Source organism: Trematomus bernacchii, unplaced genomic scaffold, assembly GCF_902827165.1.
Source record: "Trematomus bernacchii unplaced genomic scaffold, fTreBer1.1, whole genome shotgun sequence".
Lineage (NCBI taxonomy): Eukaryota > Metazoa > Chordata > Actinopteri > Perciformes > Nototheniidae > Trematomus > Trematomus bernacchii.
The window spans coordinates 398,754-413,321 of record NW_022987582.1 but is presented as its reverse complement, the minus strand read 5'-3'; the positions used below and the strand labels follow the sequence as shown (position 1 = coordinate 413,321).

The window sequence follows — 14,568 nt, the reverse complement described above, 5'->3', positions numbered from 1 at the left end:
GTCAGCACTAACGTACTGAATGGTCCCTAAATCAAACTTCGTGGATAAATAGGAGAAAATAATATAGTACAATTATTTCTAAATTGTTTTAACCTTCTTTATGATTTTTGTGTGCCTGTATGTTAATGATGTAAGGGGTCCTTAACTCAAAGATTGGCCACAAGAGTGTGATCTGCTACTTCTGCCTTGTCGACCTTCATCTCCATGAAGCAAACAGTCTTCCATCCTCGGCTGGTATCACTAAAGAGAGCAGGCTATAATTGGTACAAAATAGATTGCAAGGGAATTGTGTTTGTTACTGCTAGCATTTCACGCTTTCCCACAACCCGTTTAGGTAGATACAAAGTGTGACTTATGACTAGGAATAGTGTATCTTAATCATGAACATGTAAACTTCCCCAGGAATCGTTTGCTTCTGTCTGGATCGCCTGTAGTCCTTGATAAATTATGCCATCAGTTGAGTGAAAGTGCCTGGACATGGCTCCAGTCTAAACCATCTCCATAATGAACTGTGAGCGGCATCCCTCGCTGGGTGAATACACGTGTGCTGTAGCCAGGTGGGTGGATGTGGGTGCACAAAAGAGAGGAAGCATAAAGAAGAAAGCCATCATGTAAATTCAGTTTTTAATCAACATTTGAAAACAAATTGGACAAATGAAAGACTGTTTTTGATTTTTATAAACTAGATGTTTTTAAATCATTTAAGAAATCACATTTTTTTCCAGAGAAAAAAAGAGAAATTAAATGACAGCGACACTGAGAAAGCAGATATCTGAAAGTAAGGAGTAACATAAGTGTTATCACTGACACACTTTCTTCTCAGTAATGTCTTAACCACCTAAATGAAAGCAGTCACAGCCATTACAGTGTGAACATATGGTCCTCGGAGAATTAGGGCAGAAGATGAGGGAGATGAGAGAAAAGCAGTCTTTGACCAAATACAAGTTTTCAACATCCAATCTACCTCTTACATTTAGAGAAAGAAACCCCTCTACGACAGTAACATACTAAAGCCATGAAAGCTAAATGCTAAATGATGGTTTATTAAAATGTAGATGTATAATAGTAATTATTTGTCTGCAGGCTTTCCTTTTGTAATTAGTCTTTACAGAGCATAAACATCCAAAACAAGACCTTTTAATTTCAGTTTCAACATTTGGTTCGGACACATCACTGCCTACCAATGGATCAGGAGGGAAGTTGACGGAACAAAGAAAAGTTGGTTGTTTTGCTTTCACTCCATGAGTCGTGGGTATCAGACACGTGTTTATTTGGTCTTGTCAAAGAGGTGAGACGTTGCACAAAGAAACAACCGGGTCCGACACATCTTACAACGTAAATCTGCTGCCAAACAAGGAAAAATGAAAACGAGTGATGCAAGGCTGTAGTACAAGATAGTGACATTTATAAACATACAGACATCATTGAAAGAGGGGTAAGCCTAATTGGTTTTCCTTAGCGAATTGACATGTAATAACATTAAGGCTTTTTGGTAAGGAAGAGATCAATCCCCTATTAAACACCAATCTGTTGCCAATCCTCATCTTCCTTCAATTTTTCACTTTTAATTAAATCAGGACTGAACCGCTGAGACAATGCAACCTCATCTGTTAAAAGCTGTGTACTAAAGAAGGACGTGAGAAAGTTACAGGAAAAAATAAAACTGGCATAATTGAAAAAAAGTACTTTCCTGCAGCTCGTGTTATTCTGCGGCCTGAACACAATGTGATATTACAGCTCATATCAGTGAAGCTACACACAGTATTGAAACAATTACAGTTGACATTCAGATAGAGTCCAATTAGACAACATATTCTCAACCAATCATTCTGAGGGGGCAGTAGTCAGATGAAAAATAAAAGGAACATGAAGAAATATAGTCCAAATATAGAAATAAAATGTTTTCTCTCGCCTCACTAATGATGGTGGGGAAACAGAAGTGGATGTTTCAGCTACTGTATATCTAGATTAGATGTCAAACAAAAATGCCCTCATCTCCCCCACTCACAAAGTAACACTCCTGTTTTCTCCATCCCTCTCTCCACCGGAATAGTCCAGTTAGTTCCCCACTGCAACTCCTTCTTAATGTACTTAAAACAGGCTACCTCCATTTAAATACAAACCTTAGAGTGTGGCTCCCCCCTCCCACCCCAAAATAACATCCTCACAAAGTATAAAAATTGTTGACCCCTCCCTGGACCCATTATTACACACATTTTCCCTAACCCAATTCATGTTCCCTCCCCTCCCACCCCCCCCGTCCCCTCTTCTCTTCATGGCTCCTCTACCAGAAGTCTCGGCGGTGATAAGCATCTGGATCGCAGTATTTGGTCACCACCACCCTGTTGGCAAACTTCCTTCCCGTCAGCCCCTGCATGGCCTTCTGGGAGTCAAAAACGGACATGAACTCCACAAAGATCTACAAGAGAGGGACAAAGAAACCAATAGAATAAGGGTATATCAAGACATCATTCTCGTGTGACAGCAGCACACATCAAAGATGATGGAAAGCAATGAAACGGTCCCTACCTTGCCGGTGCCGGGCACCTCCAGGCCGTCCACAGGTCGGGGGATCTCGATGCTCTTGACCTGGCCGTACTTGCTGCACTCGTCCTTGACGTCCTCCACGATCTCCTCATACTCGTCATCATCCAGCAGCTCCTCGGCGGCCACCATGTTCATCAGACACAGCACCTCGGTGGGCAGGCCACCCATCTGAGTCACTGAGCTGTTCATACCCGGCACCTGCAGCGTCACTGGGGTCTGATTTATACTCGTCTGCAAGGACAGACAGGAAGGTTAGGACAGGGTCAATGGCATATTTTAGATAACAACGTGCTCAGAGTATTATGACTAGCCGCAAGACATCTTCAATGTCATTCAATGTAGGACTTAATCGACCAAAACAGAGGTGAAAATGAAGATATGTCCTATATAGAGAAGGTTGCTGCCAGTTTTAAGAAAAACGTTGCAGTGCTGGTTCACATACTATAGCCGCGTTCACACCGGAGTACTTTTCCCCGTACTTTTCACGTTTAGTTCCGTTAGTACCCCTTATGTCGCGTTCACACCAAAAAGAGTACTTAGTGCCGGGAACTTTTACCCCCATTTTTAGTGCCTGCTGAGAGATGGTACTTTCCTGGGGGAAAAAAGTGCCCCAGTTCTGATTGGCTGGGCGAATTGCAAACCACGCCCCGTAAAACTCTGAAATGTTTTGTAGAGCCGCCATTTTATTATCCTCGCATTAGCATTATTAGCATTAGCATTAGCCCAGTGCACCAACGGAGAGAGACTAACTTATGGCAACACAAAATAAAACATGGGAGCGGTGGAGATGAGGAGGTGTCGGCATTCTGGCGATTTACTCGGAAGGCTTCAGTAGAAGCTGCTGGGAGTCCCAGCCGCTTCTACTGAAGCCAGTCCCCAACTCCGGGGACTTCCGGCCGGGGACTTCAGGTGGCAGTATACACCGTGAAGTGGTTTGCGGCCTGCCAGTAAACCCAAAGCAGAAGAAGACTAATGGCGCATTTCCACTACACGGCCTCGCTCGGTATGGCTAGGCCTCGTTAGGACTGGCTCACTTTATGGCGCATTCCCATTACAGTTTAGGAACTGGGGTAGTATCTATAGTAACGCAGTGTAGGCGGAGCCGTGACGTCATCTTCAATGAGAACCCCAGAAAAACAACATCAGCTGTTAGCACTCAAGCTCACAGCTCCTCATATATGTTCAGAAACTAGACAAAAAGTTAAAGAAGTGCAAACCACAGACTGCCTGTGTCATGGTGAATACAGTCGCTGGTTTATTTATGTCTGTATAGGCCGTTGTTGTGAGTGTGGACGGTCGGAGCATATATTGCGTTAGCTTAGCCAATCTCCATTTAGAAAACACGCATTTTAAAAGGTTTTTCGCCTGTCGTCTGTCTGCAGACTTGTCAAAGCATTAATTCATGATTTTTACTAACCGGTATCAGTATGTTGTTACTTCGGCATCATTTTGAAACGTGTATTACAATTAAATCACGGTCAAATATGTTCATCTTGTTGTAGTTGTAGCCCCCTTGCCAGCGATTCTCTCTCTAGTTTAGCATACTCAGCCCGACTCAGTCTGGTTGTTCCTGGCCCTAGAACCACGATTTTATGGGGCCAGAAAAACTGTGAATTAGGACCCGCTAGCCGGTACTAGGCCAAGTGGAAACGCAACCAAAGACGGGCCGCTGACGTCACAGCTCTCTTAAACGGGGCTCCGCGCTGCAGTGGAAACGCGCCATAAGTGATATCAGCGGCTCATTTGCGTAATCTTCCCTCAGGGAACTTATTCCGGTGTGAACGCGATCTGTACTTAGTGCAGTGGGGTAATAAGTGCCGGGGCACTAAGTGCCGGCACTAAGTACGGCAAAGTACTTGGTGTGAACGCGGCTATTATGGACAACTCTGTTTCTCACTTATCTCTTGACAGTTTTGGTAATGTTAACCCCTAGGTACCACTTAAACCAAGAAATTAGGTTTGGTAGTTCCAGTGAACCAACCACATAAAACGTATATTTTCACAACTGCTTTTCATCCAGCTAAATGCCGTTTCGATTATCAGGTTGTTATTTGTAACTTACTGCTTGCACAACAATTTTTAGCAGCTGAAGTACATACTGGCAGTTTTGGAATGGATAAGTTCTGTTGCTTTCTTACAGTTTAACATTTAGGGAAAATTTGCCTTCAGAAAGTGATGAATTTCGATGGAATGACCCGTTTGCAGTGGGCCTGGATGTGGCAGATATATTTGTACAGAAAATGTAATCATTATCCATTTGAGCGACTCTAAAAGAGCAGCCAGCCACCCACCACCCTGCTGTCCTCTGTCCAGCCTTTGAATACTCACGAGAGTGGCGTTCTTGGATCCCACGCTGGCTCTCTGTACCAGGAGCTTCTTGTCTCCCAGCTGCATGCCGTTCAGCCCAGCAATAGCCTGTAAAAAAAGAATCGTTTTAAATTAAAATTCCAAAAATCCAATCTTTAAGAGTCTCAAATAACTACAATACAATAATAATTAAGGTAGACTTTGGACCATGTCTAAGTGTGAAGTTGCCAGTAGCATGGGTTACCTGGTCATTAAGGTTGACATCAACATATTCACAAAACGCATATCCTTTAGATAAGCCTGTAGCACTGTCCTTCACCAGGTTGAAAGCCTTCAGGGGACCAAAGGACGTCAAGAGCTCCTTCACCTGAGACACAAAAGGAAGAGTTTACTCAAAGTATAATGTGTAGGAATTTTCTACTAAAATCTATGGTAAGGGTATTTAATATGGTTTGGGAATTGTGTCTGCAGCCATTTCACACTGAAATACTAACCTGGTCATCGTTCAAGTAGTTGGGCAAACCTCCAATGAAGAGCTTGTGGGCTGAGTCAGGAACAACTGTGGAAACGACACCTGAAGAACACACGATGGCAACAGTAAGAAATATCAAAAGGGAAGCACAGAGAGCACGCTCCCGTGAGGTATTGGTTACGGATTACTCATGAAATATGCCACAAGTACTTAGGGTTAAAAACCATTAATTGGCTGAGTACCAGGCACATAGACACTGGGGTTCTCGCTCATGCCGGGAAGAGGTTGATAATCATGTGGGCGACGGATCTTGAGACTCTGGCCTTGAAAGATGATGCCATCAAAGGCCATTGCCTGTGTAGTTTCGTCCACTGAACGGAACTACACAGAGACAAAATGAAGTGATTAAAGTCAAAATTGCAAGAAACACTCTGGAAGAACAAATGACATGTTAGGGGTATGATCATTTCACCTCAAGGAAGGCAAAGTTCTTATCCTGGTTGATCTGTACTGCAAGAACAGGGTTTCCAGGGGCCTGAGTAAGACCACCCAAACGCATCTGGGCATTGAAGAAGTCCATCATGGACTCCTACACAAAACAGAGACAGGGTTGGAAGGGGACACTTTTTTTCAATTTTGTGGTGAAATGATTACTAACTAAGTATTTACATTAAGAACTCTAACAGGCCTTTATTGGGTGACTTAAAAGCCAAATGTTGTCCTGTTCCTTACCTCTGTGATTCCAAAGGGGATGTTACCCACGTAGAGCCGGCGGGCCTGCCGGGTCATCTGGCTGCCCACTACAGGCACCGGGGTGGGGGTCACAGCCAGGCCATCTGGAGTCATGGTGGGCAGGAGGGCTGTGGCTGGGATCTGGCCTGCAGCTAGAGGGCAAAGCCAAAAGGAAGTATTATTATTTGTAACTCCCATCCCTAACCCTTTGGTAAGGTATGGATGAAATAACCAATGTAGTGCAACAACAAAATAAACGTTCAAACCTGAAACTAGCATGCCCATTGAAAAAAAAAAGAATCGAACACAAAAAGAAAACTAGGAGGCTTACCTTGCATGGCTTTGTACTGCATGGGAGTGATGTGTTCAAAACCCGGTGGAGGGACATCCCAGTACTTTTTAACCTTGTTCTTCTTCTTCGCCGGCACCTCACGGTGTGGAGAACGGCTGTTGGAAAACAATCAACATGTAACAGACGTCCCTCATTAGCTCAGCAGTAAACTAGCAGACCAGACGATGGGTCATGTCTTCTAAAAATATACAACAATATAACATCTAGTAACTCTTTTGGAGGTAAAGGGAAAATAAGCGACACAAATCCTCATCCAGGCAGATAGTTACACAATACAGAGAATCAGAGGCAGGTCATTAAATTGCAGTTGTTGCAATATTGCACAAACCGGCTTTGTGTTAGTTTGCTGTATTACCTTCCAGCATTGTCCACGGGGAAGCTGGCTGGTGAGCTGAAATGACATTGAAAATTAGAACCTGCATTTCTATGACCCTCTCCAAATACAAACGCTGTTACGAGCCTTTGGCGATCTGCATTAAAAGCGCAAAAATCCTCTGACGTTCAGATGTCAAGCCGGTGCATTCAGTGAGTCTCACACAAGATATGTAACACCATTCGTGAACAACTAATGATGCAATGAAAGCAGAAACTATATCCTCAGAAATACACAACAGCTGCAAATGTGAGGGCTCCCAACCGAGTGAACACCAGCAACTTGTTTTAAATTAGCACTAAGTGACGAGGAGCAACAGTGTGGCCAGAGGTCACACTCACAGCCAACACGTAGAGCGTTCACAAAAGTCTACATTAGAGAGAATGCATTCAAAGAGTTACTAAGGTAATCTATGGTTTCAAATGTCCTATTAACCTGCCTTACACAAACTCATTAACCAATCAATTTCTAACAATGACCAAAGATTTAAGCATTTTTTTTTTTACAAGATATGATTCTCAACACATCTAATCATTTCCAAAAGTTGCAGGTGTTGGGTGTCCAAAGGTGCGTTTTGCTGAGAATATACAGGATTGTCACATTGGTAGCTGGTAATCACCTTTTGGGCAGTGTTCTGGGAGGGACTTGCCCCTGTAGAAAAATGTTCCCACATCGAAGGTTCTAAACGGATTCTATCAAACAATACAGCTCCGGCTCCTCACAGGGCACTCTCACACTAACTGCATGCTGCATGTTTCCAAGACATGTACTGCCAGACCAGAATTCATGAATAAATTCTGTTAATAGCCTGTGCATTTTTGTATTCTAGGAAGGATCTGAAATTCTTCATGAAATCATTTATGACTTAGTCTTGATATGGTCTATATTAAATGATTACGTATATAAAAGAGGTTGCAGCAGCCCCTTATTGTGCATGCAAGAGATGTTCCATTAAGCTTGAGGCAAATTGCTCCAATGTCATAGGCAGCTGTGACAGAGAACGCAAAAATAACAACGCCAAAAATAGAGTACATGAAAGTCAATCCGCGAGTGAAATAATAAGAATATTTTATAGAATAAGTGCAGTTGATTTTCAGGAGAGACCAACTAGCTTATTTAAACTCAGTCTTAATGAATCACTGACCTACTTCTACATTTTACAGCCACAATTTGCTGTAGACAACTGTCAAGCTTAACAAGTGTGCACTGTTGCCCAGAATGGTATCTGTCAATGTTAATGAGACCAGGTCAACCCCCAAAACGCAAGCTGAGAGCAAGTGAAGGTGTTTAATCTCAACACATTGTGGACGTTTTTTTTCTGAAAATTCCAGGGTGCTTACAAACAAAACATTCTGTGAAGCAGCAAGAAATGTTACCAGCACACCAAATGTGCAACTCCTCATTCGTCTTTATACAATCCCTGTAAAGAAATTAGTCAAGTATTTCGAGCAACAAATATTTTATGATGAAACTAAATGTTAAATCTACTCTAAACAATTCGATCCAACTGGGAAATGTTTTTTTTTTTTTTTTTCAAATATTTAGATCTTTATGACCTCCTAGGGCATTTAAAAACAAATTAGTATCAGTAGGATATTTGTGGTGGTCATGTTTAAAAATCTCAAATTACAAAAACGTGGAGGTACATCACCAAGCACCCCTCCAATAACGTGTAGCCTTTAGACTTTTTTTGTTCTGGGTGTAGTTGTGAAAAAGGTACTCACCTGCGTCTGTGTCTGCGCTCCTCCTTACTTTCCCCACGGCGGTCCCTGCTGCGTCTATCCCTGTCTCTGCTCCTCCTTTTCCTCTCTCTGCTTCGGCTACGAGAGGAAGACCGGCGGTGGTGGCGGTTCTCTTTGTCCCTTTCAGCTGCAGGAATAAATTGAAAGTTTACTTGCAGAGTATGAATAAAATACAATACACAGCTAGTCAATGGTCCAATGAAATCTTAGCAATACTTAGATACTTATTTTCATAGCTTACCGGTCAAAGAGTCTGAGAATACATCACCTTAGATGAAAATTAGACAGGCAATGAGCAACACTGCTGAGTATGAATCTGTCCAACAACATCCTAGTTCACGTGGTAATAATAAAGTTGGATTATGGTATCAAGTACAGGAAAACAGCTTTCATGGTAGTGGTATGTTAAAAGTTACAATAGAATGCAGTGTATCCAGTTTAAATCCAGTGTCTGTTTAAAATCGGAAACACAAATGTATTATGACCTTTTGGTTCAAAGTGACACAATGTGTAATATGGCGAACTCGTAGGGTAGCGTTGTCCGATACCTAGGAGCAGTGTACTGAGTGTGTTTGCATATCTGGGTTAACGATATCAAATGTAAAATGAGGGTAGTGGAGTTACAGGCGGTGTGTTAGAAAGAGGAGGGCAATAGTACGGCAAATTGCACTAGAAATCTTCGCTGGACGCAACAGCTGCAAAGGATGAATGCTAGCCACCCGGACATCCAGTCAGCTGGTACAGGCAGTAGAGTACCAGGATATAGACTGCCCCAGGCTTAAAGAAACAAAGCCAGTTAACCTTAGAACAGACAATCCAGCTACCGTTATTCGGATTATAGATCGGCCTAACGTGTTCGACATCGTCAAACATGATCGAGAATAGTATCTGATGAGCAACAGTAAATGTAACAGTTACACCACATCTCAAATGGTTCGTGAGTGTGGGCTAATCATTTAGCTTAACGTTCCAGTAAATAGACAGGTCCATGGTTAGCTTAAACGATAGTGGCGATTACAATCAAACGGACCACTACCATTTCCGATGTCTGATGTGCAATTGGTTTATTTACCTTGTTTGTTTTCAGACAGCTGCCTTTCAAATTCGTCGAAGTCCGACATCTCTGTGAGTTGAAGGCTGATGCGCTTTCGGCGACTGCGTTGTTCAGTTAGCGGTGGCTAGCTTAAGCTAGCAACAAAGTGAACAACACTATAAAAGCAAGCGCCTCGCTGAGGTAGCTAACGTAAATGTGCTTTAACGAGCAGCCTACGTAACAATACAACTACCAAAACAAGTTACCAAGCACACGCATAAGCTGTGTGGTATTTATTTACAACGTAACAGACAGAATCATTGAGAAAGAAAACGTGCTCGCATGGGTTAGCCTGCTAACGTTAGCTAACTAGCTTGTAGCAAAGTCCAGAAGAATAGGCCTGCTCGTGTGGAGCTCGTTAGCTAGGACGAAACACGAATGAATGATTATTTTTCAAGCCAGATGCAAAGTCCAGAGGGGGAACTGGTCCACAAGCCGCGGTTGTTTGACTATATGAGTCAAATGTTGCCCATTTAAATGTTGAAAACAAAAACGCTTTCGGTATGCCCGCTTTTTTGCTCCGTCTCCCAGGCACTCCGTGACACCGGAAGTTGATGAATTACAGGTTTCCGGTTAGTGAAAAAGACCCCATCCTTTAACGCATGGATGTATTATAAGAACACAGAAGATAAGTGAACATTTTCCCTTTTTACATCTACGTTAGGTTTCATCACAGTCCGCTCAAGATATGTTATTTAAAGTGGAATAAATGTTTATTTTGCATTTAAACCCGTAACCTTGGATCGGGCGTCTGAAACAAATTATGTAATACAATCATTTCCATTGCTGTTTATCAGATTTATTGACATTACTATTATTAACGCAAACTCGGTTTATAAAATGTTAGGAATATATTCTCAACTCCTCATATTTTATAACAATTGTTGCCAGAAGTATTTTTCTGTCAAAAAACGAATATGCACCAAATAATGGTGGACTACAGTCAGTACATTTTTACTTCTTTCTCTTTCTAATATGATTTGTTCTCCTCCTTTACAACAGGATAAATGGAAAGGAACAGAAAAACAAAATAACTCCCCAATTCAAACTCAGTTGCTGTTCAGGAAAGAAAAGTGACCCAAAAGTGTTGCATGTCTTAAATCATGAAATCCCATTAAGGCAATAGAAAATGGTTGAAGATATAATTTCAACACCAAAAATAATAAAGCACAGACACAAAGAGCAATATTAACAAAAGGAAAATATGACATCTTAAAAATACAGTATAAATTATAATAATTTATCCCTACAAAATCTATTGAGTGCAGCATTGTTTTAACATAAACAGACATTGTGAATCAAATCTACACTATTTTAAGGATTGTGCACACAAATAAAGTGATACAAATTACAAGGCTCATACATCTTTTAGACTATCAGGAGCTCAAATGATCTCTAGACAATAAATTATTCGTCTACCGGCCACAAACTGATCCAGATGTTCAGTGAATAAAGGTCAGTGTCTTGGCAAATGTTGAGGCTAAAACATTAACAAGCTAAGTTGGTTACACATTTAAGTACTGAAGGAAAGAAATCCCCTTTATTATCCCAATAGTTAAGACACCTTTCTGTTCACACATAAACCATTGTAAACCGTATATTGGAAAGGACAGTTATCATACGGTGTACATTTGCTTCTCTATGATAATGAAAAACACTGACATAATTTAGTGTGTGTGTTTGTACTGACAGGAACTGGCTGACTGCGCTGTTGTGCGCCTGCATTATGTGCAAACTGTTAATATTAGTATTATAAAGTTCATAGCAGAATCATTGTATGCTGAGATAGCAAACATAATTCCTCCTGCCTCTGGGCATCTCCAAGCGCGGAGGTGAGCTGGCCTGCTGCAGCAGAACCTAACTGCCTATTCTCTCCAAACTTGCCATGTTTTCTAGAAAGATTTCCCGTTCTGCTGTCTTTCTCTCATCAGTGTCTAAACCTGTAGGAGATAGGCAGGAGCAGGTTATTCTTCTTCAGGGCCTGCACCCTGCTAAGTGTCTCCTCATCCAGGGAAGTGTAGCAGCGCCGGGCATAGTCCAGAAGCTTCTCCTTGGATGGGTCAAACTCGCCCAGCTCTGCCACCTTCTCTGGGGCCACAAGTAGCATCTCAGCAATGGGTGTAGTGGAAGCCACTGTGTTGCGGTCCACACCATGGATTTGGAAGGCTTTCGACATGTTTTTCAGACGCTGGTATGTAAGCAGGATCTTCTTGTAGCGAAACAGCACTCCAGCAGCATCTTTCACTGAAGAACAACAATGTAAAAGAGAGAGTGAGCAACAACAGTTGACAGTCTGTCGTTAAGTAATGATTTTTGATGCAGGATGTTTCTCCTTCTTTTACCTCTCTGCCGCTCTCTTGGGGCTCGGAAGACCCGCCTTCTCTTAAATAGGTGTCCTTTGTTGTTAATGGTACCTTGCATTAAATCTTCCCCTGATATCATTTCCTCCTCGTCGAGGTACCCATCCTGCTCCAAGTACTCATCAGATTCTCCCAAGAGTGAAATTGAATCTGATGAGAACATTAAAAAACATTCTTTAGCAAAATTCCAAAGATAAAAGCCACAAGCAACATCTCTATAGATCGATCAAGTGTATGAGAAGCAGTTGTATTACCTGGACCTAAGTTACTATGTCCACTCATTTCATTCATGGGTGACCTTGCAGCACTGATACTGTTGCCGCTGCTGCCACTGGCTGTGGCATTGGGAGTACTGTGGCTATGGCCCTGCAAGAGGGCCTGGGACTGGGTAGAGTTGAACAAAGCATTTAAAGAGACGAGCTGATTGGTTAGTTGACTGGAGACAGGGTTTTTGGAAGGTACCATGGTTGGAGGACCAGGCCTTCGTTGTATAAACTGCCGTGAGGGGAAATGCTGAGACTCTTGAGGCTTCTGTTGCTCTATGAAAAAAAAGGAGTAGTAATGATTGAAAATGTGCAATTTGCAAACATATGTAATACATTCACATCAGTGTTTTAATTTTTTACTAAGAAATTAAATAAATATTTTTTTTACCAACACGGCGATCTTCCTCTCTTCTTACTCTCCAGTTGAATCGTCTGGATTCATAACCTAAAGTGAGACAAATACCAAAAGCTGAGATTTAGCTTTTCTTCCTTAGAGACTAGCCATCCAAAAGTTGCATCTCACACCTATCCCTGTTCTCACCGTTACTGTACTGGCTCTGACTCTGCTCCTGGCTCTTTGTGGAAAATATAAAGCGGTCCAGCTGGCAACGGAGGAAGTCCCTCTCCTCTTCCAAGTCCTCAATTCTTTTCTGCATCCAGGAGTTTTTCTCTAGAGAGATCTGTAGCTGGGTCCGCAGGTTGGTGATCACCATGTATAAGTTGTTTACTTGGGATGGGCCAGCAGATGGGGGTGACTCTGAGGAGGACAGACAGGATTGTTTAGGAAATACTGTAACAGGAATCTTTGTGTAAAGCTTAAAAATATCTTACAGATAAAAGGGAATTTTATAATAGGGATTCTGACATTTACCATCAAAAGTCTGTTCACTCTGATTGAAAAATCCTTGCTGCTCAAAGGAGTTTTCTTCATAGGGGATGACAATTTCATAGGTTTCTTCATTTTTTGGAGCTGAACAAGAGGAATTATGCACAATATATAAATGCATGACTTAAAAGTAGAACATCTAATATTATTTGCAGTTTTTAAAACCTTACTCTGCAGGTGGAGAGAGCCTGCATGGCTTTTAGATGTGGAGGCAGCATCAGTCCTGTTTCCGTCCTCCATCTCAAACAACAGACAACGCGAAATATGTTTGATTAGTTTATGGCTTTAAAAGAAATGTCACCGCTTAATAACTCACTGGGACATTTCACACTTATGCACCGAACACATGACATCGTTGCATTAATATAGTGCTTAAGGTCAATGTTTTTATAAATAGGTACAATTGACCAGCTTTCATTACGGGTTCTGTCGTTGTCAAGCAAGAATAGATATCCAGCAAACCAAAGCTAATTTTCTGGTCATGTACGCTTATACGGACACCTTAAAACGGAATGTATTACACACATGTGAGTTTGTAGTGGTCAGATTGTGCTCTCACAATATGGAAGCGAGTTGACGTTACACTTAGCTCCCAGCAACGTTAGCCTGGATGAACGTTAGCAAGAATTTAGCTCCGAAAATAAAAATACAATAAACATCCTTTCTGCACACTTTAGTGTTTCATTCCGTTATTTAGACATTACTACAATCGCAATGCTACCGATATAATGTGCAGGAATTGGTACATACCACTTTACGTTTGTAATAACTGTATCGTGCACTTGTAATAGGACGTTATTACTCTGTCATATCACCATTCACCAGTTCGCCTGCTAGCTAACAAGCTAACAATAACTATTATCGCTCTTTTATTTTTTCAACAAATGCGTCATTTCCGGATGTAACAAAATGAATGACCTTTCTTTACAAACGCTTTAAATACATAAAGAGGCTTTGTTATTAAAGTCAGCGCCATATAGATAGATCTCTATATGGCGCTGATTAAAGTTAATTATTGCTTATGGCAGTATTTACATCAACTTAAATCATTTAGAGATAAAATATGAATAATAATTTTGTGTGCAGTGAAATTACATATTCGGGTGCAATTTGCTGATGTAATTATTATTTAAATGTAACATTATTTGTATTTTTAGTTGAAGCAGAAAGTTTACAAACTATATTGAAAGAAATGCATTATCAGTAGTAGGCTCAATGGAAAACACAATGTAAACAAAGTTAAGCCTGAAGACAATACATATCATACAACAATAGCCTAATTATAATAATACAAAAGTGAGTTGCAGTTCAGTGCTAGTTACCTCAAAGTAAAAACGTCAATAAGACTTGAGAAAGGACAAGATGTGGACTAGCATGTTGTCCTTTAAGCCTCGACAGGTAGACAGGTGGAGCAGGTGGAGCAGGTGGAGCAGCTGAC

The 14,568-nt window shown here is 41.4% G+C and overlaps 2 protein-coding genes across 6 annotated transcripts; both read right to left on the bottom strand.

Annotated features, from left to right (window-relative positions):
• Positions 1 to 1,223: 1,223 nt before the first annotated feature.
• u2af2a (U2 small nuclear RNA auxiliary factor 2a) lies at positions 1,224 to 10,177 on the bottom strand. Of its 4 annotated transcripts, none has more exons than XM_034127749.1 (13): positions 9,598 to 10,177; positions 8,767 to 8,793; positions 8,508 to 8,652; positions 6,766 to 6,801; positions 6,390 to 6,505; positions 6,059 to 6,210; positions 5,799 to 5,915; positions 5,551 to 5,707; positions 5,349 to 5,428; positions 5,099 to 5,221; positions 4,876 to 4,962; positions 2,530 to 2,778; positions 1,224 to 2,419 (listed from the first exon to the last, which is right to left on the bottom strand). In XM_034127749.1, exons 1-13 carry the CDS (start codon positions 9,644 to 9,646, stop codon positions 2,285 to 2,287), a joined length of 1,473 nt encoding a protein of 490 aa, XP_033983640.1. In that variant the 5' UTR covers positions 9,647 to 10,177; the 3' UTR covers positions 1,224 to 2,284. The 4 variants fall into 4 exon arrangements, with proteins under 4 accessions (XP_033983640.1, XP_033983641.1, XP_033983642.1 ...); XM_034127750.1 differs by having other exon boundaries at positions 5,569 to 5,707; XM_034127751.1 differs by lacking the exon at positions 8,767 to 8,793.
• A 408-nt stretch (positions 10,178 to 10,585) lies between these two features.
• On the bottom strand, positions 10,586 to 14,557 carry ccdc106a (coiled-coil domain containing 106a). 2 transcript variants are annotated; one of them, XM_034127747.1, is made up of 8 exons: positions 14,453 to 14,557; positions 13,301 to 13,370; positions 13,116 to 13,214; positions 12,786 to 13,001; positions 12,633 to 12,689; positions 12,233 to 12,517; positions 11,961 to 12,128; positions 10,586 to 11,862 (listed from the first exon to the last, which is right to left on the bottom strand). In XM_034127747.1, the coding sequence occupies exons 2-8, from the start codon at positions 13,368 to 13,370 to the stop codon at positions 11,546 to 11,548; spliced, it is 1,212 nt and encodes a 403-aa protein (XP_033983638.1). In that variant the 5' UTR covers positions 14,453 to 14,557; the 3' UTR covers positions 10,586 to 11,545. The 2 variants fall into 2 exon arrangements, with proteins under 2 accessions (XP_033983638.1, XP_033983637.1); XM_034127746.1 differs by lacking the exon at positions 14,453 to 14,557 and adding an exon at positions 13,881 to 14,167.
• Between the last annotated feature and the right edge of the window lie 11 nt (positions 14,558 to 14,568).